At 35.5% G+C, this 27925-nt stretch overlaps 7 protein-coding genes and 1 long non-coding RNA gene across 15 annotated transcripts; 3 read left to right on the forward strand and 5 right to left on the reverse strand.

Annotated features, from left to right (window-relative positions):
• Positions 1-1910: 1910 nt before the first annotated feature.
• On the forward strand, positions 1911-6202 carry LOC17889610. Its single transcript, XM_006293426.2, has 9 exons — positions 1911-2056; positions 2223-2438; positions 2545-2802; positions 2902-2934; positions 3102-3332; positions 3422-3886; positions 4036-4248; positions 4340-5029; positions 5109-6202. The coding sequence occupies exons 1-9, from the start codon at positions 1963-1965 to the stop codon at positions 5381-5383; spliced, it is 2475 nt and encodes an 824-aa protein (XP_006293488.2). The 5' UTR covers positions 1911-1962; the 3' UTR covers positions 5384-6202.
• LOC17888243 (probable beta-1,4-xylosyltransferase IRX9) lies at positions 5829-7509 on the reverse strand. Its single transcript, XM_006296157.2, has 3 exons — positions 6765-7509; positions 6451-6679; positions 5829-6347 (listed from the first exon to the last, which is right to left on the reverse strand). The coding sequence occupies exons 1-3, from the start codon at positions 7460-7462 to the stop codon at positions 6216-6218; spliced, it is 1059 nt and encodes a 352-aa protein (XP_006296219.1). The 5' UTR covers positions 7463-7509; the 3' UTR covers positions 5829-6215.
• Positions 7510-9356: 1847 nt separating this feature from the next.
• On the forward strand, positions 9357-10421 carry LOC17889386. Its single transcript, XM_006294662.2, has one exon. It carries the CDS (start codon positions 9481-9483, stop codon positions 10351-10353), a length of 873 nt encoding a protein of 290 aa, XP_006294724.1. The 5' UTR covers positions 9357-9480; the 3' UTR covers positions 10354-10421.
• Positions 10422-11215: 794 nt separating this feature from the next.
• LOC17889570 (cell number regulator 8) lies at positions 11216-12898 on the forward strand. The gene is made up of 3 exons (XM_006294825.2): positions 11216-11642; positions 11910-12112; positions 12419-12898. The coding sequence occupies exons 1-3, from the start codon at positions 11348-11350 to the stop codon at positions 12653-12655; spliced, it is 735 nt and encodes a 244-aa protein (XP_006294887.1). The 5' UTR covers positions 11216-11347; the 3' UTR covers positions 12656-12898.
• Positions 12899-13084: 186 nt separating this feature from the next.
• Positions 13085-14020, reverse strand: LOC17887972 (DNA-binding protein S1FA2). The gene is made up of 2 exons (XM_006296202.2): positions 13870-14020; positions 13085-13470 (listed from the first exon to the last, which is right to left on the reverse strand). Exons 1-2 carry the CDS (start codon positions 13894-13896, stop codon positions 13267-13269), a joined length of 231 nt encoding a protein of 76 aa, XP_006296264.1. The 5' UTR covers positions 13897-14020; the 3' UTR covers positions 13085-13266.
• A 1138-nt stretch (positions 14021-15158) lies between these two features.
• On the reverse strand, positions 15159-17145 carry LOC17889733 (peroxidase 21). Its single transcript, XM_006294526.2, has 5 exons — positions 17022-17145; positions 16746-16894; positions 16447-16635; positions 16189-16357; positions 15159-15723 (listed from the first exon to the last, which is right to left on the reverse strand). Exons 1-5 carry the CDS (start codon positions 17095-17097, stop codon positions 15323-15325), a joined length of 984 nt encoding a protein of 327 aa, XP_006294588.1. The 5' UTR covers positions 17098-17145; the 3' UTR covers positions 15159-15322.
• A 1593-nt stretch (positions 17146-18738) lies between these two features.
• LOC111831194 lies at positions 18739-19583 on the reverse strand. The gene is made up of 2 exons (XR_002834422.1): positions 19210-19583; positions 18739-19030 (listed from the first exon to the last, which is right to left on the reverse strand). It is a non-coding gene; the product is annotated as an uncharacterized LOC111831194 (long non-coding RNA).
• A 2653-nt stretch (positions 19584-22236) lies between these two features.
• Positions 22237-27568, reverse strand: LOC17888611 (probable E3 ubiquitin-protein ligase ZFP1). 8 transcript variants are annotated; one of them, XM_006293908.2, is made up of 9 exons: positions 27382-27568; positions 26714-26854; positions 25334-26532; positions 24686-24821; positions 23616-24341; positions 23129-23520; positions 22908-23009; positions 22692-22829; positions 22237-22616 (listed from the first exon to the last, which is right to left on the reverse strand). In XM_006293908.2, exons 4-9 carry the CDS (start codon positions 24783-24785, stop codon positions 22464-22466), a joined length of 1611 nt encoding a protein of 536 aa, XP_006293970.1. In that variant the 5' UTR covers positions 24786-24821; positions 25334-26532; positions 26714-26854; positions 27382-27568; the 3' UTR covers positions 22237-22463. The 8 variants fall into 8 exon arrangements, with proteins under 8 accessions (XP_006293970.1, XP_023639364.1, XP_023639366.1 ...); XM_023783596.1 differs by having other exon boundaries at positions 25334-26576; XM_023783598.1 differs by having other exon boundaries at positions 26478-26582.
• Positions 27569-27925: the final 357 nt, after the last annotated feature.

Here is a 27925-nt window from a genome sequence, read left to right on the forward strand (position 1 = left end):
GTCGATGACTCCTAATGTCAAACTACCAAGTCAAAAATAGACTACCACTGACCTAACAACCACATATAACTGCCGTTGAAAAACCAAAAATATGGATTCCTACTAATCTCAACTAAGCTAGAATAATCAGGTCGGGTGTTAAAAAAAATACTACCACACCTAAAAGGTTCATCGAGTATGTGTATTTTGTTCTTTTGTTTTGAATTATGTAGTCATAAGTTAATAAATAGAGTACGTATGTGACTTTGTGTGGCCATTATTGTTTTTACGTTTTCGGGGATCCTAGGAATTCCCAGTTGCCACCGCAATAGGTTACCGGGAGTTTAATGCAACCTGCATATTTATTATTAAATACACTCACTATATGGTAATACTATATGGTCGGAGTATGTGTAATTAGATTTATGGACATTGATATCCCAAAATTTTGGTCGGTCCATGTCTCTCACATTACATTTAATTAGAGAGTTTCATTGGGACTATTATTCCATGTGCACTAGCTAATTTGACGCTCTTGACCTTGACAGGTCGTGTATCTAATCCAACGACCAAAACGTTTGAAATTATTATTGATCACCTATATGAATATCGGCTAGCTAGTACATACGACTTAGTTACAACAAGACTGTTATATAGTTATGTAAATTAATTCAATAATATACTTTCTAGCATTAAGAATCTACTCTCTAGATGACTGAGTTTAAACATTTGTTTGTATTTCGGTTAAGACAAACATTAACTAGCTAGTTATAAAAGTTGCAATAGGAGATAGAAACAAAGTTAAAAACATGTTCATATCTCGTAACATGACTAGCTAAATATAGGAACGTGTATGAGGCCCTAGATCAATCTTATATAAGTTTTCTGTAGGATTATCCAATTATTAAAAAGAAGAATTGATTAAACTTACTACCCCTCATACATGCATGACAAATTAACAATATCCCTCACACTAATCACTACTATAATTTCTTTTGGTGGCTGTAAACATCTTAAATGTAATGGATAAATCATACCTTGCTAAAGTAAAATAAATTTTCAGTTGCACAAATTCAAGAAAATAAGCTGTTCTTTGAGTTCCTTTTATACATGATCTCATCTAAACCATTTTAGCACTCCAATACTTGAAAATATATGGACACCGATGGACGAAAAGTCACCCTATGAACTCGTCAGGATGTTCATGACCAAACACACTAGTGCATGCATGTGTCTTATTAAGATTTGACTAATGTACTTTTTGCTTCGCTTGGAAGATTCATATTCATTATTCTATAAGATTATCCTCTCTCTTTTTTTCTAATTAATTTGCATGTGATTAAAAAGTTAAGACCAACAACTAAACAATTTAAACAAAACACACGGTTTCAGAAAATCTGGCTGAGGAAGTATACGAAACTTATTAACATTTCTCTCTCTAATAATTTGGTTTAAGAGCCTTTGGAATACATGAATTAGGATTTGGTAGCTTTATCTTCCCGCTTTTGTAGTAGATTTTGGATTCCTTTTGTGTTCAATTCTTTTGGCTATAAATAAACGCAGACAAACATTCTATACCCTCAGTTTCAATGAAAAGATTTAGCGTCTCGATTTGTAAGTCTCTCTATACAAGTGTTACATTTTCTTCTGATGTATAAATCCGGAAAAAAGGAAAAGGTAGAATTTGAAGGAGATTAGAGAATAAATAGCAGTGACTTGTGTCGGAAGGCAAGAACAACTTGGTCATTACATAAACCACATAAACTTACTAATATGTATATATGCATATTTGTTTTTTTTACTTAAATTTCATATTTATATTTAATGAATACAAGGTGAAATCACATATTTATAATTATTAATTTTTTTAAAAAAACCATACCTAATTGAGTAGCTTAACAAAAAAAGAATTGAGATCCAGCGGCTGAAAGCATGGCAGAGATCAAAACCCTAGTAGCGTACATAATCGGATAATCCACTTGCATGTCTCATAATCGATTAACTTTGACAAGTCTCACAATTCACCTCTCCGCCGAAGCCATGGCCGACGAAGGTTTCGAAATTGGAGATTCCTCCAGTAAGCTCATATCTATCTTTCTATCTCTTCTTGATTGATGATAAATAATTTGTGAGTTTGCTTGTAATCAGTTTACTATCAGATTATCTAGTTCGATCCGATATTTCGTCATCTTTTTATTTACTCGCAATTTGCTTACGACTATTTCCGTATCTGTTATGTGGAGGCACTGGTGTTCACTCAATCACAGCCGCCTTCTGGGCCTTGGATGATTGCCCAATCCCTAAAGATGACAATCTTCATTCGGTGATATGTAAAATCCAAACCTCTCTTGAGGTCAATATGGGTTATGTTTCTCGATTGGCGGAATTCTTTGCTTTTGGTGAGACGAAGGAGATCGCCGAATTTGAGGATGGCAGACGACTCCTCTACGTATCCGAGGGTTAATGCCCTAAACCTTCTTAATACTCTTCTCTTTTCTTTCTATATATGATGGATGATATGCCCTCTAATCTAGATTTTTGTTGGTAATATATACATTTTTGCAGCGGATAAAGACATTCGAGCTAACTTAATGATATTTCACATTCTTAACGAGTCATGGAGTGAACCAATAAATTTGGTTGTAATCTCAAAAGACTTTTCAGATAACACTGAGCTCGTCAGGGTTCTCCGCGCTTTGCAATCAAGAGGTCACAATGTTCTCTTGGTACAGCCTCACGATGAGGCCACATCACAAGAGCTTTTTCGTACTCCGGACTCAGTATCTGCTTGTAGCAAACTGATGGACCAAAGTGGAATCTCACGTACGTACTCCTTCTTATCCTTAGAATTACTAGAGCTTCTGTCCTTTGTTATTATGTTACTCCTCCTAATGCTGCATTCTTCAATTTTTCTCTAAACAGCCAACGTCTCTGTGGACTACAAAGATTTCTCCAGTAAGCTCCTTTCTCTCTTAGCTGTCTGCAGCTAACCAGTCTAATAGCAGATTTAATTCGACCCATCTCTTGTTTAAATCTATTTCTATTGTAACCTCATCTTTTATATATTTCCTTCGGTTTTTGCAGTTTGTTTATGACTTTTTCCGTTTTGTAAAACCTTGCAGAGAATATCCTCCGCCGCCCTACGCCTATCACTGGCGTCTTCTGGGACGTTGATGAGTCACCATTCCCTGATGGCCTTGATCCTCCATCTATCCATGAGAAATTAGTATCAGCTCTTGAGAGGAAAGGTTATATTAATGACGTGACAATTTGGGCTTACACTGAGAAGATAACGTTCTCGCCTGACTTACTGAATGAGTATCGGAAGTGCAACATCTACTTCCTTGTCGGAGGTGAATTCTTATATAATTTATCACACTCTATGTCCCTCTTACATACATAGGAGATTATGATCTGATGAGGTATATGTTTTTTTGTTCAGGGGATAAGAATGCGAGAGTCAATAGGATGATCCATGACATGCATTTATGGGCAATGGACACTCCAAATATATTTCCTGCACCATCAAATGCAATCGTCATCTCAAACAACATCCAAACAGACGGAATAACCACCATATACTTCGTCCCAAGAGTCATTGACTTCCTCTTTACTCTTGATTGTTTCAGTTGCAGAGGTTACAATTCTTTTTTAGTCGAGCCTAAAGATCAGCTTGTACCAAAAAAGTCTCTCGACTCAGATTGGCCAGGATGCCTACTAGATACAGGTAACGTTATTGGCACATTCAAACTTGCGCCCAGTTTGAGGAAGCGGTGGAAGAAAAAAACAAAGCCGGCCAAGGATAAAACCATGGAAAAGGAAGAAGATCCTATCAACGTCGAAACCATGGACAAGGAAGATTTCATGAACGTCGACAAGAAAGATTTCTCCAAGAAAGATTTCTCACGTAACTCCTCTCTTAGTATCTCTTTTTGATTGATAAGAAATTTTTTGTTAGCGATCTGTAACCAGTTTACTATCAGATCTAATTCGATCAGTATTGCAATCTAATCTTTTGTTTCCTCTCCTCTCCTGTTTAACTCTTGTTTTATGAAGACGCTTACACAAGCGTCTTCTGGGACGTGGACGATTACCCAATCCCTGAAGATGTCGAGCCTAGATGTATTTCTCGCAGCATTATATTAGCTTTAGAGGAAATGGGTTATTATGGTTGCCATAGGGAAATCAATGCTTATAGTGAGAAAGAGATCTCCGAAGACTTAGCCGGTGAATTGATCAATGAGGCATCTATCAATTACAATCCCGGAGGTGTATATTCAGTCCCTTATAAATTCAAAAACCTCTTGACACACTATTTTTTCTACTTATATGTCTGATGTGTATGTTTCCTATTATATAGGTTCTGGTTATCCCATGATATGCAACATGATTCTCCTAGTAGCGGCCCATGCTCCTAAGCCACAAAATGTGATGGTAATCTCAAAAAAGTTCCTTCAAGACGAGGAGTCCCTCAGGGTTCTTTGTGTGTTGAAATCTAGAGGTTGCAATGTTCTCGTGGTACAGCCTCATAATGAAGCCGCTTCAGGAAAGCTATTTCATACTCCAGATTTAATATTCGATTCTACTAGATTTTTAAATGGAGACAATCCTATGGATCAAATTGATGCTAATGGAGGAAATCCTATGGACCAAATTGTTGACGATACTTCTTCTTCTACCAGTTGGGAAACTGATTCTAATCCTTATACTGATGTTGAAACTGATCCTGATCCTGATGTTGAAACTGATGCTGATCATGATGCTGATCTTGATGCTGATCCTGCTGCTGATCCTGATGTTGAAACTGATGATGATCCTGATGCTGACCTTGTTTATGGTGGTTGTAAGACTGGCGTGTTCTGGGACTTCGATGATTCACCGTTCCCTATCGGTCTTGATCCTCCATCGATCTATCAGAATTTCAAATCAGCTCTTGAGGCGAGACGTTATTATGGTGAAATGTCAATATGGGCTTATGCTGAGGAGATACCGTTCCCAAATGATTTAGTGGATGAGTATCGGAAAGCCAGAATTTACTTCATTACCGGAGGTGAATTCTTTTTATCTTTATCCCTTTATTACTGTATGTATGTAATCTATAATCTCTGATTATGTATACTTTTTTCCAGGGGATAAGAATACAAGATTTAATAGGATGATTCATGACATTCTTTTATGGGAACTGGCAACACCTTGGCAGATTTGTTGGGAATCAAATGTGATTGTCATCTCCAAGAACATTACAGTTGACTATGACTTCATCAGATGTCTTAGTAACTCGGAGGCGCGTGGTTACAACGCTCTCTTTGTAGAGCCTAATGACCGCGATAATCCTGAAACTTCAGAATGGCCAGGATACCTACTAGATGGAGCAAAGTCTATATTCGATAGTAGTTACCATTGAAGGGGGAAGAAGAAACACAAGGCAGTAGAAGAGCAGTAGTACCAGTGCATACTCCCCTTTTTGCTACTCCTATGAGTCACAGAGATCATCATGACCGTTGTAATAACATTACTGATTACTGTGTCACGGATGCCATATCGGCTAGCTAGTACATACGACTTAATTAGTTATACTAGGTAAACCTATCAAAAAGCTAGTACATACGACATAAGAAGAAGTTCTTCGACTTTTTTTTTATTCAGGATCTCCTCCAAATCATCTTAGCACTCCAATATATGAACACATCGATGGTCGCCAAATCATTTCATGCATGTCACCATGTGTCTTTGATAAGAATAGACTCATCTATGTACTTGTTGCTTCGCTTCTAAGATTCATATTCATTACTATACAAGATTGTTTCCTTAAAATCTTTAATAATTAATACAAAAACACACAGTTTCAAAAAAATTTGCTGAAAAGTATGTTAAACTTATGTATTACATATGTTTGTGTCTGGATTACTTTGGTTCAAGAGCCTTTTGGAATACATGAATTATGATTTGTTTATCTTTTCCCCTTGGTGTAGTAGATTCTGATTTCCTTTTGTGTAACACATGAATTATGATTTACTTTGGTTCAATTCTTTGTAAGTCTCAGCTTTGGCTATAATCTGACACAGACAAAACTTCTTCAAGCTCTGTTTCATGACAGATCCAAATCCTTTTTTTTTCTTTTTTTCTGCTTGTTGTTCTCTCTATAAGTGTTTCTTTTTCCCAAAAAAAAAAGGTCTAATGTGGAGAAAAGGAGATTAGAGAATAAAAAAAAAAAAAAAAAAAAGAGAGAAAGCAAATCAGGTACTTAAACGTGTTCTTGTGGGAAAATTGAGACGCCAAAGCATAATCTTGGAACAGTCTTGTCCCGGAAGTCCTTTCAACTTTGTATCGTCCTCCAAAACTACTTGCTTCACATATTTTATCGAATCCTATGCAACAACAAATAACAAAAAAACAAGCTCAAAATGTTTTCACATTCACCAAGAAAAGATTTGAATAGGTAATAAAAGTTGGGGTTGAAGCTAAAGTTACCTGTTTGGTGCCTTCAACAGAAGAAGGACGACCCCATCTCTCAGGATCCCAAAGTATGGAACTATTGAAAGCAAAGCTTGATATATGAATCGGAGGCTTTGTCTCTGTCTCGTTATTTATTTTTCTCAAATGCCAACCCAATACTTGTGAAGATTCACAAACCGGCCCTTCTACTATCACTCGTTTCCTATTAGCCGATAACAATGCCATTGGCCAAGTACCAAATACCCTGCAACACAAGAAACACATTTTTCTAAAAAAACTCTTTTCTAATTTGTGATGTTTAAAGAAAATGTTGTTTTAAGTTAACGTACTCGATATCTCTGATCTTGTCGAAAAAATCAAGATCATATATGTTGTTTAGGCCCGCAAAATGAACTATCCCGCTTAATTTGTGCTGCTCAATGTGCCTCAAAGCTAGATTCCTCTGGTGATCAAGCTCTGTTTCCATGCTAGTGAAATTCTCCTTGAAGACTATACGTCTATACATGATACCAGTCTTTCTTAACATTGTAGAGGAAGATTTTTCGTCGGAATCCGAGTGTTTCTCCACGACTATCCACAATAATGGAGGCGGGACTAGCCTCAAGGTATTGGCCATTCTCCTAAGAAGAACGTTCTTGTACCGATCTTTTGTCATCACCGGGGTTACAACAATCACTAGTCCTCTTGGTGTCACTTTAACTTGGTTCTCGTCTTCCGTCTCGGAGAGAGATCTGGTTTCTTCTCCGGATTCTCGCGACTCTGCAGGAGCAGGGGCTTCAGCTTGGGAATTGATGATCAAGGTTCTGTTGAGTAGGGAATGGGGTGCGTAGGTAGAGTTTTCAAAAGGTTGGGGTGGAATTTGAGATTTTGTAGAAGTATAGGTGGTGGTATCGGAATTAGAGAAAAATGAGGCCTTACCAGCAGGAGCAAAGCCAGTGAAGAAACCCATCACAAAACAAAGAGAGAAATGGATCAGAGCTTTCTTCCATACTTGAACTTTCTTCTTTGATCTCTCTAGAGATCCCATTACCTTTAAATTTCTGTTTAAGGAAGATGGTTTCTTGAATGGGTACTTTTCTTTGTTTTTGGGAAAAACAATGTGTCAAGGTAGTTGATATATAAGAACTTTAATGGGAATTGTGTATAGATTTGGTGTGTGATTGAAACCGGTGAGCTACGGTAAGAGTATTTTGATGTCTGATGATTGCTTGTTTTGGTTGTCTTTTGGCAACAACCAGTTGTTGGGATTGGAACACATTAACTGAAACATATTTGGGAAATTAATGAAAAATCATTGCTAATGCCTAATGGTATACTATAACAAATATAATTAAATAGTCTATGGTTGCTTGCTTAGTAATGAATCTTATTGTCATGGATTGATTTTGGCGGTGGATGTAAACCAGATTAATACCGGTTAAAAGTTAAAAACTATCAACTACTAGTTCATGCAGCTATATAACCTTTATAATGCTTTCAGTAATTGGGGTAAAATCTTTTATCAGGTAAATATGTTATCTACCTATTTTTCTTAACTCTTGAGAGTACTTAATCTAGAGAATAGTCTTGAGAAGGTGAGACCATGAAAGTGATGAAAAGAAAAAGCAAAAAAAACTGTGCAAAGTCATATGATTTAACATTTTTGGTCTTTTAAGTAAAGATATAAACCGATATTAGATATAGAATAGAGCCATAGGCTTTTCTTAAATGCAGTTTAATTTATTATTTGAAACATATAGTCTATCCACAATATTATTAAAAAGTCAAAAAAAAAAAAAAATTCCAAATCAATCATGAAAGTAATGCTAGGCAAACGCCTGCTTTTGGGAAAGTATATGGCTTCTATAAGACAAAACCTTAAACTCAAAGAGAAATAAATCTCTTCTTGTCATGTTTTAAAACTCATGATAATTAGTGTTATTGCTCATTTTAAACGAAATGTCAATATACCCTAGTTATATATCTCTTAAGTGTAATCTAACAAACATCAAATGATTCTAAGAGCAAACGTCATGGATCTTGCCTCGCTCATAAGATCCATACCATCTAAATACATTACAAAGCTTTTCAATGTAATGACTAATGACACATTGACACAACAACTAAAGAATGGCAAAACCCAACGACGAAAAATCAACATATTGCATCTAACTAAATGAAGAAGTTGTAAGCAGACAGAGGCAAAGACATCCATTCGGAGATTTTGTTTCTTTTTTTCTTTAACAAAATCCAAAAGGAGATTTTAGCTTTTGATTTTTCGGTAGTCTTTTTTTTATAGCACAAAGCCAAGATGCTTGACAATTAGACAAGCACTAGTTAAAGACCAAAGTCATGTAGAACCAATAATTTGATGTTTTACAAAAATGAAAAGAACTGAAAGAGATAATGTGATAGATATATGCGAATTAGTTGGTGCCAAAGTTATTGCCGTATGATATACGTAGGGAAAACTCAGATTTTAGTGGAAACAATCTAAGATCTTAACTGATATTTTCATTTACTAGTGTACTCTTTCATGCATGTAAAATTTGCATACAAAATCTTCGGGTATTTGTTAATTGTCAGTTTATAAAATGACCATGTATTTGATAGTTTCGTTATATGGAGTATAACATTGCAAATTTGCAATAGTACTCTTTATATTACGTTCTCTTCTTTTGACTCAAGTTATCGATTTTTTTATTTACAAGCTTTAGAATTTTTTTTTTTAACTAGTACTACTATATAGCTTCAAACAAGAAGCAAGATGTCCCGAGAAAGTGAATCCAGCAATAGATCTCTTGAACAAACAACTCGAGAGCATAGAGACAAAAAATACAAATAGTAAAAAACTTTTCTTGTAAAAGAGGATTAGCCAAGCAGAACCGCCGATTTCTTCTTATAGAAAGGATCTCAGCCGTCAAAATTTGTGAACCCAACGTGTGAACATAAACAAAACATAAAAATAATACAAAACCGCAGTCTTCGATCTGAATCATATAGGGAGAGGGACCAGTGCAACCCAAAAATAAGAGTGAGAGCTTCCAAAAACCTTCAGTGCTAACGATGAGGTTTTCTTCATCAAGACCCGTTTCAAGTCCGGGTCGAACCGAGAACCCACCTCTACTCATGCGGTTCTTGCGGACCAAAAGCAGAAGCAGAAGCAGAAGCCGTTCTCGTTCAAGAAGACCTATCTTTTTCCGGCGTAAGAACGCATCGGCGACGACGGAGACACAAGAACCAACTTCACCTAAAGTCACTTGCATGGGTCAAGTACGGATAAACCGGTCAAAGAAACCCAAACCCGGAACTAATCCGACCATCGGAGGTGCAACGGGTCAAAACCGCCGCCGGGGACGTCGGTGCGGGTGGGTCAAAAACGCATTTTCATGTCATCCTATCAAACCTACTTGTTTTAGCCCTGTGTGGCGCAAATGGAAATCGTTCTCTAATGTAAGTTTCTCGAGAAAGTCAGAGAAGAGATCAAGTTCGTCTCGAAGTGAGCCTATCTTTGGCCGCTCCACAGTGGAGCCAGAAGAAACAGAGGAGACTCAAAAAGAAGAAGAAGAAGAAGAAGCAAGTTCATGTAAATCTTTCACAGCTACACCACCAAGAAACGCATTTTTACTAACTCGATGCAGATCTGCACCGCATAGATCTCCTTCATTAGCGAACAACAACTTCTTCGAAGATCAAGAAGAACAGAGCAGTGAAACAAAGAAAGATCCTTTCCGACGACATGCCTCGCCAGAAAACGTATTGGTTTCATCAGGAGAACCAACGTCAGATGAGAGATTAGATGATTCAAGAAGAGAATCAGCAGCGAGTGAAGAAGCACCAAAACGAACACAATGTGTGATCCTCACGCGCTGTAACTCGGAACCAGCGAGAATCGGAGATAAACTCGTTCCCAAGAACCCAAGGTTGGGATTTACGTGATGGTTTATTTTCTATATATTTCTTTGTATTTTTCGACAAATTTTTTATAAACCACTACTATTATACTATTCTTTACTTGGATTTTACTTTGGGAAGTTTCGCTGAAATTTATAGAGCTTTAAAAGTTTTATCTATCCTAGAGAATCTTTACACCATCTCCAAAGGGAGTTCCTTAAAACAAAAATTAAGGGTTCATAAGATTAATATTATTAAAAATAAATCAATAACAGTTTTATTTTTTAGTAGCGATCCTAATAGTAGGAATTTAAAGAGCGGTGTTTAAGCCACATGTATTAATTTTATTGGGTAAGACCTGTAGTGAAGAGAGAAGAAAAAAAAGTTTTCGGTTTCTCTCTCTCTTTATCATGATATTATTTTTTTCTTTTTTCTTTTTCTCCTAAATTTTTTTTTTAGCACTGCAGAATAAGCATCTCCCTTTGGAGATGCTCTTATAGTTCCTGACCATGTTATATATTTTTTCTGTTGTCCTTTCTATGACATTGTATGTAATTAAACAAAGGCAACAGTTTCGTTCGTACACTTTCACTACTCATAAAAAATTCTCTTATAGATTCATTTTTATGCTATGATAATAGATTCGTGTTTTAAGATTTCTAGATCTCTCAAACATATAATCATGAGTTAAATTATTGTAGCTATCATAAAATGTTACTGATGGTTAGATATTTTGTACTGCTTTTGTGGCCATTTATTTGCTTACAAGAATAAAGTCATAAATTCATAATGGGCCTTTAGGAGGCCCAGATCTTAATGAACACGAAAATATTTTCAAATAAAAAAAAAAGTTAAAATGGTAAGAAAATGGCAATGAAGGTGTCTTTTGACTATCTAAAATCTTAACGCGTAAGAGACGCCCAATAAATTGGTTAAAGTCTCTCTCTTTCTTCTTCTTCTTCTCAATCCTTTCTTTCTTAAGATCAAAGAGATCGTTTTTGTTCAGATTTGATATTGCGTTAAATTTCTAGCAACAAATATGGCGGGAGAAGATAGCCGCGAAGCTCAACGAGGCGACGAGCATGAGGAGTCGAGTCCTCTCTTGCAGGGGAAAGAGAACGACAGCAAGATCTGCTCTAAAGGGGATGCTAAGACTAAGACGGCGTCGCCTGTGCCTCCTCCTGCGGCGGAGGAATACGGTTGGACGGCGGATGGGTTGCCCGTGAGCCATGGTAGCGTGATTGGCGAGCCGATCAGGAGAAACCAGTGGAACTCGGGTCTTTTCACCTGTCTTGGTCGCAATGATGAATTTTGCAGCAGCGATCTCGAAGTTTGTGAGTATTTTCGTTTGATTTTGAATGATTGGCTTTTTGAATTTTGGGGTAATGGGTATGTTGATTTAGTCGAGGTTGATTGATTGAATTGGAAACTTTTTGGTGATTTCTGATTGTAATTTGTTTCCTTAACTTGGTGGGGTTGTCGAAAAATTCAATCTTTAGATCTGATTAAGCTCAGAGATAAATGGGTCAAGATTCTTAAAATGTTTGTTATGTGTTTGATGAAACTCTTTAGTGATGAGGTAATTGCTTTTTTCTATGTAGGTTTCCTTGGAAGTGTGGCTCCCTGTGTGTTGTATGGAACTAATGCAGAGAGGCTTGGCTCTGCTCCGGGAACATTTTCAAACCACTGCTTGACTTATTTGGGATTGTACTTTGTTGGTAATTCTTTGTTTGGCTGGAACTGTCTTGCTCCATGGTTCTCTTATTCCAGCCGTTCTGCTATTCGCCGAAAGTTTAACCTTGAGGTAATGATTTATGGTTCCTTCATTTGTAATAGAAGATGTTTATCAACCCTTGTTTTTATCTCTCTTCTTGATTGCTTGGATGATGATGATTGAGGACTTAACCCGAAGAGATTTTAGTTTGGTTCCACCGAATTACTAGTATTTTAGGAGCCATAGAAGGGCAAGCCTGTTCTCGTAGATCTCCATTATGATAGTCTTGTTTAACAACCTCATCGGTCTCCCCAGTTTTCATTCTATATTTTGCCTCTTAGGGAAAATTCCATCATCTCCTGACCCTATCTTTCATTTTCTTTTGGGTGCAAACAGGGAAGTTTTGAAGCTATGAACAGGTCGTGTGGCTGCTGTGGAAGCTGCATAGAGGACGAGATGCAAAGGGAACACTTAGAGACGACTTGTGACTTTGTGACTCATGTTCTTTGTCATACATGTGCCCTTTGCCAAGAAGGACGTGAGCTCCGCAGGAAGGTTATACACCCAGGTTTCAATGCCCAGTCCACCGTGGTTGTGATGCCACCCACAGAACAAACCATGGGTCGTAAGTGAAGCTTACACTGAGTCGAGTGGTCTAATTAGCACTTGTATTGCATTGTGTACACGTTGGTGAAACAAGTGTCTTGTGTGGATCTCGTACCATGATATTGTCTTTTGCTTACTTTTTTTTGGAATAAAACCTTATCTGGATGTAATCTGTCGTGTGTCTTTCTTTTTTCTCTCTCGAAATCAAACATATGTATATCTTTATGTTACGAGCTTGTTTTGATATGGTCTGAAATGTCCAACTGTTTTTACAATCCGTATGCCCTAATATTGACCTTGTTCACCTGTATAAAGAAGCCCCCTGTATAACGAGTACCGGATTGGTATAACCTAACGAGTTTCCTGCATGACCTTCCGATATGAAGAGAAGACATATGGAGCTATTGAGAGTATAGTTAAAGTGATCATGAAAGAATCAACAACTGCTACCAAATATGAGAAGGGGAAACCACAAGCTTTTGTATTAAAATTGCCAAGTCTAACCAAAGCAAAAACAAGGGTCGTTTCTACACTCAATAAAAAAGAAGTCTCATAGACATTGTCAATACAAGAAGAAAAGAAAACTGGTACGGAGACAGTTGAAGAAGAAGTTAAGGGAAAGAAGTTGGAAATCATATCTATTCACCGGGCACAGGGACACCCTGCTTGAGCTTCTCACGCTTGAGCTTCTTTTTGGAGATGGGTTTCTTCTTCTTAGGGGGTAGATTCTTCTGAGCATACATGTACATCACGTAATTGGCTATCAGGAATGTCACAAGCAGACCTCCAACAACAAGCAGCACTATCAGTCCCGGGTTTAATCCTTTGGCTTCAACAGCCGCCTGTAGTACAATTCACAAACGCATATTAAAAATCATACCAAAATCGGTTAACCAAAGCTAGCAATTGATACGCATTAGCATCATGTACAAATGTGAAATCTATACATCACAGCGAATTGAAACATTTGGTTGTATCTGAATTCCCCAGCAAAATCATAACACTATTTGACACTAATCCATGAGTCAATCGGACTCTAGATCATGTATCAATATAAACAATGCATGCGGAAGGATCAAGACAATAGACAATACAACAAGCAAGAAGCTAAATTTTGTTCAGCTCTAATAGATCTAACTGTAATGATAAACCAGAGATTATAGAACAAGGAAGAGAGGAGAGGAGGAGTGTCATTGATTGATGATTGTAAACACAGCTCGATTACATCGAAAACGACGTACCTTTCCGGCGGAACCTTCACTGCTCATGGCTACGATCCGAGATTCGATGCGGCAAAAGAAACCAGTCGGAAAGATTCTTTAGGAAACGGAGATCTGTGTTTCGAATACGGGAGAGATTCAGACAAAAGACAAAAAAACATGTAACACAAATACTTAGGCCCAATTATTAACATTTACTCTATATATTTATTTTAGTCAATTTATTTAACACAGGTTGACTTCAAAATTTATTTATTACATACCGTTTAAATGGATAAATACATCTCCACTAATTTGGGGTTTTTCTTTAATGATATGATGGAAAACAAAACAAAAATGTCTTTAGGCCCAAATTGTATAGTGTGTGAGTTTATTTATACCAAATGTATTAAAGCGCAATCATGTATAATAAGAATAAAAATTTCTGCATATTCAACCAAGGAATTATCTTATATCATAATTCATAATATAAAAAAAAGGAATTATCTTATATCATAATTCATACATTATCATTCGAGAGATTCGTCGATATTCATATTTATTACACTGTATACGCGTTGAATCATTAGTCGTATTAATTGCGTTTAGATCGTTTGTAATAATTTGATTAAAATTAAATTAGTGATTAGTTTGACTCCGTGAGTTTACTTTGCATGTGATTTGACTTCTATAAATGGTTTGAATATAGATATGAGTATCATGAGTTTATGATAGAGGTCAAGATCTATATCTTGATACAATCGTATATTTTTTATTTTTGCCAATTTTTAATACAAATAATTTAGGTCTATTAATTTAGACACCAAACGAGACTGACCAAATTTATTCGCCGATAATTTAAGAAAAAAAAATCTGATAATATCGCAAGAGCAAAATGATTGTAAAAAGAGTCAATGGAAACACATGGAGAAGTACCCAACTCGTTTTGGCATCTCACAACTAAACAAACACCATCATGATTTGGCTTGGAGCCAACAAGTTGATAACATTAGCTAATTTAATTCCCTGAAATTGATCTCTATCTTGTCGATAAATATAAACTTCAAATAGCTTGACATTGTAGACAACAACAACAAGTTAAAAAAAAAAAAAAACAAACAAATTGTATTAATGTAACATTTAGGTTTGTAAAATAGTTTAGATGATTCGAATAGCTTTATGATCTGGTTTTAGAGAATTTAAAATCCAACCGTTCTGCTTTACATAGGTTTAGTACTATACTATAACTTAGAACTAAAATTCGAATAAGTCTGAGATAGGTAGTTGTATCAAAACCACTGACGGAATATACCAACAAGGCAACATTTAAATGTCGACAAAACATTTTTTTAAAAAGACCCATCGAAAACGTAGGACGATCCAAACATATCTCAATCCACAAAGGTTTTGGTATTTCTTCTTATTGAATCCAAAACATTCAAATACATACATTCATATATATGATTATTATCTTTCACAACATTATAACCAAATATTAGTTCACATAACGACAATCCTTCCTGATCTCCCCTTGGTCTCCGGTAAGCGGGTTTGTCTCCGACAAGAGCCTGACGCCGCGTGAGAACTGCTCGTGGAAGTAACCATTGTCCGCAGCCATCTTGGCCACAAACGGTGCGGTCCTTGGATCGGTGGCTAGCTCATCATCGATAACAAGAAGCCCCTTGTGTGCCATGATGTTCTTGTAGTACATGTTGTCCACAACCATAGGGGTCTCGCGATCGTTGCGGGAGTACAAGACGGCGTTCGGGTCCGGTGTTGGAGTTGGGCAACGATTCTTCAAGTAAAGGGCGTAACTTGGGTCGAGAGTCGGGTCGACCGTTGGATATAGCCGGTGCACTAGGTTAACGCAGTGGACCCTGCCCACTGAGTGAGCACCTACGGTAATATAAATTGACTAATCAATAACAATGTCATTCTTATTCAAGATTTCATCATTCATATATCTCTAAGAAAAATTCCATGATTTTATATATCATTTTACTTCCATCTCTATCAATACCAATTTTTTAATATTTTTTTAATAAAAATCAATACCAAATTTATATAACAAAACAAGATTATGTTATAAAGATCTGGTTTTATTCATAACCCAAAAAAAAGTAAATTTACTATTGACGTAGCTTTCCATATAAAAAATTATTGTATTACTAGATATATGATTGATAAGAATCAAATTTTTATGGTTGAGTCAAGATTAAAAGACAAAAATTTGTTTTAGATCGAACCAAAACTCTTATCTTTCGGTTTTTGTTTTTGGTTTTGGACCAGACTCGATCCTAGTTAAGTGTTACTGATCATGCACGTTTAGATTAGATGATCTATGTAGTTAAAAGATGGTACCTAAGAGAGCGACAGTAGCTTCTACATCAATGCCAAGGGAGTCAAAGGTGGAGAGAACAGAGGAGAGAGAGTCATTGTGGTTAGGGATTAGAGTCTCAACGTCTGCCAAGTAGCTTCCTCTGCTATCTCTCCTTCCTGTCTTTATCATCTCTATTTTTGGCCCTTTCAACTATTAAATTTCATCCAAAAAAACAAAAATTAACCAAAGAAATTACAAACTAACTGTAAAAATGCATGTAAATATATGTCTAAACGCACCATGACAATACCGTCTCTAGCAGAGAGAGCGACGATATCAGCGCAAGAGACAGTGGAAGGACACTCTTTCTCAAGTGCGTCTTTGATAATCTTAACGTACTTAAAGTTTCTCATACCGAAGCTCCTCGTCGATTTCTGCTCAGACTCCACACCTCTCGCTGTCTCTAGCAGCAGCGACGCATCACACGACTACAAAATATAGAAAAATACACACACGAGAACATTAATATATACTATGTCGTAATATTATATATTAGTAATTGGTGAATTATATGTAAAAAGAGTTGATTAATATATACCTTGACGACACAGTCATGGAAGAGATTACGGAGCCAAGAGACGGCAGTGTTGCCGTGTTTGTAGTAAAGCGTCTCCACTTGTTGTCTAATAATCTCTTCCGCTTTTGGACAACTCTCTCTGTAATAGTTCATCTCCAACTCCCCATTTCCTACAAATTTTCATATATTTTAATTTATTTTATCAGTTTATAGAAATATTGAACGGTGGAAAATTAAACTTGTGAAGCAAGAAGATACATGGCATAACGTGATTGGATAAGGGAAGAATGTATTTACCGATATGGAAGATGGAGAACAACTGTAATAACAGACAAAAGAAGCTGAGGAGGCAGAAGGGCTTCACACTGGCCATTGCTCTCTCTTTCTCTCTTTTTTTTTTCTACTAAAATAATTGTTTGTGTGTCCTCTCTATGTGTTCCAGTGTATGGTTATATAGAGTTTGAGAACCATCTCTAATCGTGTTTTATATAATTTAAGTATCTTTATTTCTTTGTCATAGTGGTTGCTACCCATATTAATTATTCATTTTTTTCTTTCTTTCTTAATTATTCTAAACGCATATTAATACTCAAATTTATGACCACTAGCTAGCTAGCTATCTCTGAACTCGATAGTTGTTGAACATGTGAATTCAGTGAGACTCGATTTCCAGTTTTATTCGATAATAAATAGTACAAAATTTGTAGTTAATTAGTATAGCTTTTTCACTTTCATTTTGTTCCATTTCCTCTGTTTTTATTAATTAGACATCTTCAAACAATTCCATGTTCCACAAGAAAGTAAACGAAGAGCGAGATCTAATAATTCTTTAAACTAAAAATTATTACAGAAAATACACTATGAATATGAATTCTATGCACGTCAACGTCCAACTCTCTTAAAACTTATAAGGTTAACCACCATACTATAATCTAGCTCTATACTATCTTTGGTCTTATTAGCCTTTGATGCTTCCTGCTTGATTGGTATATAGTATGGACGACCACAATTTAAACAGATTCTACGTACCAGACTTGCAGGCTTTTTCACCTTCCATTTAAATATATCGTTACAAATGTAGAATCATTAGCCTCACTATATAAACTTAAAACTTTATAATGTTTTCAGTACAGTTGGAGTTGTTAAGGTTTTAACACAAATAGAATGAAAGAATTGGACTACTAATAACTAAAATATTTATATGCATGGCCCATTGTACGTAACGTAACACACATCATTAGGATTTAACTCGCGGTACACCACGGGACGATATTTATATTTTAAAAGTTTCATATTTTTAGAAATTACGATATGATGGTTTGTTCGAAATGCTACGTAAATATTAAAAATGCTTTTATCATACTGATATAGTCATATAGTCGTATAGAGCTTGATTAGTTTTAACCGAGTAATTTTATGGTTGTACACGCAAAAGTTTGTACATTGCAGGGCAAATATTTTTCTCCTTTTTTTCTTTTTAAATGTACATTAGTTTTTCAATAGATACTGTTGGAATTTTTTAAATAACTATTAACTTTGTATATTACCAATCTAAATAATTATTAACATTGTATAATTTTTCTTTTGGGTTAAATTAGCTACAAACTTTAAAGGAAAAAATGTCAAAAAAATCCCCAGTTTTCAAATTGTAGACGAAAAAAGTATGAACTTTCGAAACGTCATTTAACATTGTATCATATATATTATGGATTGTATTGTTTTGAAATTGTGGACGATTAACCAATTTTAAGATTTGATACAGTAACTTCAGTATGATCTAAATTTTTGGCTGCTATTTTGGACAGCCAAATGTTGTAAGAGCAAGTTAACCTATTGATTGTCCCATATAGGATTGTGTATGGTACAAAATTCAGGATTGGGCTGTTACGTACCCCAACTCTTTGTTTATCAACTCATTATATATATCTTAGAAAGCATCAGGATTTCACGATTTTGTATGTATAATGTTTTGCTTTCTAGGTGACACTTTGTGAACAAAACAAATAATAGCAAAAGGCTATCAAGCAATCTTGATAAAGGTTAGAAACGAACTCATATAAATATATAATTTTGTGTACATAGTTTTCTGTACTTATCGATGAAATAACTTACAGAATTTGAAATGATAAAATTTGTGTATCAAGCTATTAATAATACACAAATAAAGATTGTATCAAGCTAATAATTTGTGTATCAAGCTATTAATAATAAAATTTTAAATAAAGATTGTAGTGTGCTTGGTAATATATATTACGATCTGACTTGTTCTCCTTTTCAAGATTCACTTTACAATAAGTCACCTACAACTTTTATAGAAAATAAGACATGTTTTAATTCGACATGTAAACGGGTTCATAACACATTATTTTTAACATATGCAAGGTACACCATAGTCTCTCATCACTATGAATAGATCAAAAGTTAGTTAACTGATCCATAAAATTTGATATCAACATATATATAGGTAGTAGTACAAAAATATCACCTCTTATCTCAATTTAAATCTAAGCTTATAAGTTGGTATGTTGTTAACTTCAAGCATTTTCATCTCCCCAATGTCAATAGTTTGACCAACCACATCTATAAACAATTAACAAAGTAAAGAACGTGGATAGAAACATATATAAGTAAAGCTAAGACAGAAACGAAGCTACCGAAGCAACCATGGCGTTGATTAAGATTTTTTGTGTGTATGGGTTTTGGTTTTGGTGTTATGAGTTGCGGGAAAAGAGTAGTATTTATAGTGTTAATGAGAAGATATGGTTTATGAGATAAGTTTGGTGAGGTAGTTGTTAATATCTTTAGAGATCTCACATTTTCGGAAGGGGTGCGTAGGATTATGCGAAGATTTTTATGAAATATGCTAGTAACAATTCGATCATTTCCAAATGTTTATGTGACTTTAGGTTATGCCATATTTATAAACGTGATATGTAGGTAAGATATTCTTGTTTGTTTCTATTACCGAATTATAATGAATGTCGTTTTGTTTGTTGGAAAAGAAATCGGAGCACATAATTTGTAAAAGGAAACTCGTAATTAATTCAAAAAATATATGGAGATTACCCAAAAATAATTTGGAAACTAATATTAGAAGATTTAAACTTTTATAAATTAAATATTAAATGCAATGGTATTTCCTTGTAAATAAATTCTCCCTTTAAGGGTTTTTTCATAAGTGTCTTTAAAAATGTTAATATAGATAGATGCTAGTATAAAATTAAAGTTTTGCCATATTTATTAATTGTGAAATATCAATAAGATATTATTGATTGCGAATTTCTTAGGGGGTGTTATTGGATTCTAACTTATAAAGAATTTAGATGACTCTGCTAAAATCATAGATTGGATGATTTTAAAGGATTGTTTGAGAGTTTTATATAATCTTGTTGATTAGTTTTTTAAAGTCTTGTAAAGTCTCTCAAACAATCTCTGTATTTATAAGATACTTTTCATGACTTTATTTTGTAAAGAAGAGTGTTTAAAATCATAAACCAATAACATAAAATTTTAATTCATTAACAATCATAGATTCTTTTGTTTTAATTGAATAACACAGAACTTTTAATGACTTTATAAAACTCTGTATCCAATAACCCCATATTTATGAAGATTTGGAATGACTCTTTACAAATCAATAACTAATAACACCAAACTTTAAAAGAGTTTTGTAAAATCTTGATTGAATAACAACAGATTCTACCTAATATCTAAAGTCATTAAAACTCCTTATAACTCACAAACCAATAACACCCCCTTAGATTAATTGTAGAATATCGGAAGAAACAAAATTTGAAAGGGAAACTGTGAAATCTTTTAGTATAAAATTTAGTTTTTTTTTGGTAATTAGTATTTAAGCGTATATGATTGTATGGTATTAAGATTTTTTTGTTTCTATTTTCAAAAATATTTGACTGCTGAATCGGAACTCTTATAAAAATTGTTCCACCATTTTAGTAAATTTATAGATTTTTTTCGATTTTATGGGAATAAAATTAATTGATTAGATCGAGTTTAGATGTTTTACTTATTGAGTTTTGTGCAATTTTGTAGGGATTAACATTGTAAAAAAAAATTAAATAAGTAAAACTATAAGGGTAGAACACAAAAGTTACTTCAAAAATGTTAATATAGATTGCCAAAAGTATTGAGTATAAAATCTTTAAATTTTTTTTTAAAATTGATATGAAATTTACTTCAGATAAAGTTCACGAGTCTCAGTACAGCTTTCTTGATATATCTAACAATATAATTGAAATGTTTTGCTAGGAATTAGGGATTTAGATCCGATCTTCGATCGAAACATTTTGTGTGTGGTAGTATATAATAAGATCACTTAGAAGAGTTTGGATTAGGATTGATGACTTTAACTCCATGTAGTAGTAATTTAGATCTGATTGGTATTCAGGAAAATTGGATTAACACATTCTCAATATCAACTTAAACGTTAGACTTATATATATATATATATATATGTATAGTATAGGATTAAAATATGATGTAAAACAAAATAAAAAGCATTATCGGTAGCTTAGCAATAAAGATTCCTTGGTGTAATGTAATGTATAATGTATGATATTGAATAATTGAGAGCCATTAAGTTTGACCTTTAAGGCATTTGCGTAATCGCACGCGCATTCGCAAAAACCACACACACACTTAGATAAAATGAAAAATCAGTTCCACTTTCTTAAGTATAATGGCGGCTGTAAATTAAACAACTGATCTCTCATCTTCATTACTTTGCCATTAACTACCGTCCAATCCACTTCACAATTGTAGACATAACATAATGCTTTGTTGCCAATTCACTTTATCCTCAATATTTCTTGATGTAATGATATTCTTGATCCTTTTTTTTCTTCTACATCTAAAAGTATATTCTATTTCACCAATATATAGAGTTTGGATTTAGACCATCACTTTATGACTCTTAGCAATTAGGACCCATCTTGCTTCTCCCCGCAAAATGCTTGATGCGTGTCGGAAATAATTCTCAAGTCCTATCGTTTCCTTCCGAAGCTTTTATTTTGTTTGGTAATGGGTATCAAATCAAAGTATATATATATATATATATATATATGTGTGTGTTACTAATACTATATGTTAGTGTATTATTGCTTCATAATTGTAGACAGAATTTTTTTTTCCTTTCTAAGTTGGTTGTTTATATATTTCGAGATATATATGTGACTTAGATGAGTTGACCTTCCCCCCCCCCCCCCCCCTTAAAACGGCCTTATCCGTTGGTTTTTATTTTATTTTTATTGTATTTGATTGGGAGTGTGTCTGACGTACGGAGCATTTAATTTGTGTGGCTATATTTGTGTTTATGAAACTATAATTATGTAATTATGAAAATTTCAAGATCGTAATCATCTTCCTCCTTCAATTAATTCTCCACTTGCTTCCACATTTTCTTCATATATATAACTCCATATGTATGTATGGGCTAATCATGTTCTAGTATATATGTACTGTTGTCTGAGCTGCAACTATGTATTTGCATCTGTAATAAAAATCCAAATTTTCCAAAGAGAGTCGTTTCCAATACATATATCATAAGTCATAACCATTGAGAAATAATCATTCCATCTATTTACAACTTACTTATTGTTGTATTTCGATCCTATCAACATATTTTTTAACCTTTGAAAGAAAGACAAATCAATATATATAAACATTCACACAGAAATATCACCTAAAAAGCATTCGAGTATTTATAAATCTAGAGATAATTTATGATGGGTTCTTCGAAGCATCAGGTAGAGCAGGAGATTTGCAAATAGGGCAAGAGTTCTTCATCGACAGCCATTTCTTGATGCAGCTCCCATGGTAGTCATGACCACACCCCTTCACTTCCCCTAACTCTTCTTTTTCCATGTACTCCTCCTATTTGTTGCCATCATCATATTAGCCTTTTTACTTGCACCATAAATTGTTTTAGCCTAACAAATTAAATCTTACCAGACAGATAGCGCATCTTCTTTGCTCCTCCGTTTGATACAATGGATAATATGTTGTCTTTAATAAGCAACTGGAGATAGCGCTATCGGACAAACCAGTGTTGACACTCCCAATCCTTTCTCCAAGAGCAAGAAGATCCTGAATGGTGTCAATCACTCAGAATACATATCAGTGAGCCTATGTGAGGTTTCAAACACACGAGTATTTGGCTATTACCTCATAGGTCATGTCATCGATGTCAAGCCTCATGTCCCTGTGGTGATCAAGCGTTTCCCTGGATCCATAGTAGTGTGGCTGGCGATCTACGGCCATGAATCCCTGTTTAAACACCCCCCAAAAGCAAATTAGTTGTAAATGGGTGGGGACTTATCTTTATGTTTAATGTGATTAGGACAGACTTCCACTTAAGATAATGCAGCTGTAAGGGAAAACCATACCTCAGATGAAAACCGTTCATGAAGAGCAACTTCATCGAAAGGAGGCTGAAACCTCTCATAGGAACTCCTGCGTCTCCCTGGGCGATCACCACTACGCCATGAAATGTGTGGTGGTGGCCTAAGATGCCTCGATGGATAAGTCTCAGTGATCAAATGAGACCTGTCTCCAGAAGAAGATGCTACATGTCCCAATTGAGACCCATGTGTCGAAGATCTATAGGAGGGTGTTGACCTATGAGAGAAGCGGCTGCTGCTTGTAGATTGTGATGAAGCTCCTGAGAAACCGTGGGAAACTGTAGGGTTTCTGTTTTCGGTAAGCCCATGGTGATAGCTGGAAGTATCAACAGAGGTACTGTTGGCAATACTTCTCGCAGGAAGAAAATTGTTTGTCTCTGGAATAAAGCCATTTATATCAGCAAGGTGAGAATTCATGTGGTTATAGAGACAAAAAAAGTTTCGAGCTCGAGACAAACTGAAATTTGCATACCTCTAGGAGCTGGGGAGGGTCTAGCACAGTTCCAATCCTTATCTATATGAGATGTATGGCCAGGAAATTGACCTGAGCCAGAATTCTCAACACTGTGGTGGTATGCATAATGAGAATCAAGGCTTGGACATCTTGACAAATTATTTCTATCAATGCTGGTGTCTAAATCAAGTGTAGGACGACTCCGGACATTCCTTGAAGAACCCTCTCCCCTGATCAAGAGATTATTATTTTTGTAAGCTGGATTCATGAGCCATGGCGCGTAATGAGGATCATGATCATGCTTTATTGATTTTCCCAGGTGCAATTCCGACGGAAATGGGGTGTCTGAAGGTCTGTCACAGTGATATTGGCTTGAACTGCCCATTTCATAGATGGAAGAACCACATGGGCTTTTCCGCTTTTGTGCTCCTCTCATATTTTCCATAGATTGCTCAACATAACTAACATTTGACCATGGCTGGTTGTTGCAGTTCGAAGAAGCTGGAAACGTCACATAATTCTCATGTGGAGCAGAGAAAGTTGCAACTGTTGAACTTACGAAAGGGTCATGGGATGGGCCCGAAGCCCCTGAATTGTAGTGTGATCTCTCCACACTATGACCTGAGGCAGTATAGGCATTTGGACGTGGAGAAGAGTTCCAATGAGAAGACGCTGGCATTCCTTCATTCAATATGTTCTCTGCTGGATAAACATGGGATCTGTTCTCACTGGTCCCAGATCTTGCTGAGAACATGAGGAGTGGATAATATTAATCAGAAAGTCCATACACATTACTAAGGAAAAGGCGAGGGCATCAGAGATGATTATAAAATCCAGCCTCCTAATTCTCACTAGCCGAGGGTATCCACTAATAAAGATTGAATTTTTGCCTAGTGAAACTCAATCTACCCATAGGTGAAAGCATATGAAACATCCTAAAAATAAACATATAACAACCAAATAGCTTTTACAAAGGTTGATGTCAGTCTCTAAGAAAAGGAGAACAAGATTGAAAGATTGATTTTAATAGATTGATTTTAATCAATCGAAAACAGATTAAACATCAGTAGAAATGAAGGAATAGTTACCTAGAGTTGTATATGGATGCTCTGGGTGTATATGATTCCATCCTTGATCATGTTCATCATCAAAATATTGGGATGAACCATGAAACTGTCTGTGCCCCATGATTATACAGCAATTCAACCTTAAGGTCAATTAAACCTGCACAGAAAGTTGTCTCAGCATTCAAAGTTCATCAAGGAATACATTAAACAATATTTCTGCAATTTCTAAGCAAAAATTCAGGATCCTTCATGAATAGTATATCTTGAAGTGAACCCAAGAAACACTAAATGGTGACTGAAAACGTGTCACCTACTTGTTTTCAGTCTGATAGTTACATTTCCCAAGATATATATACGAAATTTGAAATTCGTCTATAGCTCTAGTATAAATTACCTTTGATACCCGTACCTACCATATTCTACCCCAGATCTCATGAAAAAATCATAAGCAAACAAGTATCTGTAGACTTAGGCTCTGTGCTGCAGGAAAGTTCATGATGCTTATATACAACAAAGTAAATCTTATCTAGTACAGATCTAATAGCTCATAAGAAAAACTTACATATAGAGTTTGTCAATAAAAACAGATACACAGTTACTTCTTCCTGGTTAAGTCAAACGAAAAGAAAAAAAAAGGACAAAGAGCAAACAATTGGGAAACTAAGAAACCTTTGCATTAAAGTATCACTTCAGGTCTCACCTCTGCAAACCAGTGCCATCAAATGTTACGAGGAACACTAGGATTTCATGAAGTTACACACTTTCAGAAAGTCAATAAGTCTTACAGAAACAGTCTATCGGGAACCAAGTAGAAGTGTAGCAGATATAGAAGAGGATGGAAGAATCTATTGTATCCGAATAGAAAAGCATCAAAGTAAGTTCATGCAAAATAGGTAACAATTAATATCATCATTTGAGCTTCTATCAATGCATTGCTTCTTCGTTCATATTCACCAACAATGACTTCCAACTTCAAACAAAGATACTCAACTGCTAAAGTCATGGTCTGTGTCACAAAGAATAGATTTGAAAGCTCTGAAGTATAATTAAAGGCCATGTACATGTCTTTCACTAAACTTACAACCATGTTTGAGTAGCCAAGAAAAGTAGATGAGTATCCAGTAGCAGGACATAAGCTTACAATATTTTATGAACTACAACTCTCAAAAATGTACCTGCAGGCAAATAATTTTAGAAGGATATAGGTTTGGAAATCCTAACCAAGAACACACTACACAGCTGTCGTGCTTGACTGAGAAACTGATTCATCATCTCCACACATTTCAAGCAAACCCCGACGCGATGAGGCCCATGACTTTACTAATACAGTAAGAACACCAAGTTTAGTTCCTTCTCTTCGGATCCACTAATTGAATACGCTACAGCTTCCTTGGGTGAATTGCTTACTACCTCGTTTAGTCCACAAAAGCACTAGCCAGTAAAGGCTTACTACCTCATTTACAATGTCTGCGCTCTAATTGTCTTAAAATCCACCAGCATACCTTGATAGGCTCCTGACTGTAGTATTTTAAAGAAGTGTAAAGTTCCCCACTCATAGATACCTTACACCAGACCTCAAAGCATCTTTAGATGACTAACACATTCAGGTACACATGTGGTGCCTGTAGGACTAATTGTGACTATTTTCTCACTCCCATTAAGATGATGTAATCGGATCAGACTAATTCTACGCCACTAGAAACTGGCAGAAGAACTGAATCGAAAAAACTTCACAAAACCACTACCATTATAAAAATTGGTCATCGAACATTTAGGAGTAGAACTAAGCATGCTAATAATTTGGATCACTTATCTGAGTTCAGTTTCTCTTTCATCAGCCAATCAACCAAGAAGGTCCACAACAAGATCTGCAAATCAGAATACATCAAGGATATAGGCCAGCCAGTAGCCACTGATCCTATGTGTTACAATGGCGAGCATGAGAAACTAACACAGTTTGAAAAGTGTTGATAATGCAGTTTTGAAGGGAATAGTGCTATAATTTCAAAAGTTTACTAAACGTTTAGAAGGAGGAAGATGAATTCTGACCTGAAATATATGGTCGTACTAGCTCTCAACTCTCCCAAACAACTTGAAATCACTGATAAGGTATTCCCCAGTTTCTCAACTACCAGATGTTCGTGGTCGAGAAATGTATGATAGAATTAGTAACCACCATTGCCCCTAAACCTGCAGGATACAAACTAGCTAAGCCTAGGTTTATGCACTTATGCTAATAACCAATATATCCTAAACTAGCTAGTCCGTAGCTGTAGCAGAGAGCCTGAACAGCTTTATCAACAGCTAACCAAATCATAGTAGAAACTGATCATCGATTCGGTCTCTTCTCAATTCTCAGCATCGAAATAATGTGATAGAAAACAAATTCTAAGTCCAGTATCCTCAGAACCGACTCTAATTTACGGACGTGATCGGGATCATACCCAAATATTGCGGGAAAAGTCAGCGATGAAGCAACAGAACCGGGACTAAACCGGATTAAACCGAGAAAAGCCAACAATCATCACACACACGCAATCGAAAAAAATGAAGCAAACAACGATCGGTAACCAAAAAAAAAGAAAGTAAGCAATAATGATAAAACTGCAATCGATTCATCAGCTTTTTTTTTGGTTCTATAAACATAAGGAACACAAAATCATCAGCTCAACGGTGTGAAGAACAAGGATCGGAGAAAAGATCATTATAAACATTACCAAAGCTTTCTCCGGCGATGAGAAATGAGACCGATCGGAGGAGAAAGCAAAAGAGACGTATGAATTTTGTATAGATGACGCAACTTTTTTTAGGAAAAGAAGGGTTTAGAGAGAGAAATGAGTTTTATAGCTTTTTCTCTTTTTTTTCGGTGATGGGGGTGCCGATGAAGAGGATCGGTTTATATTTTTAAGAAAACAAATTAGAAAAATCAAATTAAAGCGGTTGAGTACGTTGCTGGGACAATTTAATCCTTCTTTGACCAGTGACCACCTTCACCACCGGCTACCGGTAAAACCCGTTCAGTATCTTTTTGTCGACTAAAACATTTGGTCGTGTGTGATTAGGCCAAATATTGCGATGGCTTTGAACTTTTAAAAGCTTAAAATATATTTTTACTGTTTCTTTCACGCCAGCTCGAAGCTGAAGAAGGAAATGCTTCATTATTATTTTGGATCTTCTTTAATGGGCCTATACTTTGGACTGTATATGGGCCTCAGCTGTGGAAATCGAAACCCGAAGATCCAAGGATCTCTAACCGTTGAA

Source organism: Capsella rubella, unplaced genomic scaffold, assembly GCF_000375325.1.
Source record: "Capsella rubella cultivar Monte Gargano unplaced genomic scaffold, Caprub1_0 scaffold_4, whole genome shotgun sequence".
Classification (NCBI taxonomy): domain Eukaryota; kingdom Viridiplantae; phylum Streptophyta; class Magnoliopsida; order Brassicales; family Brassicaceae; genus Capsella; species Capsella rubella.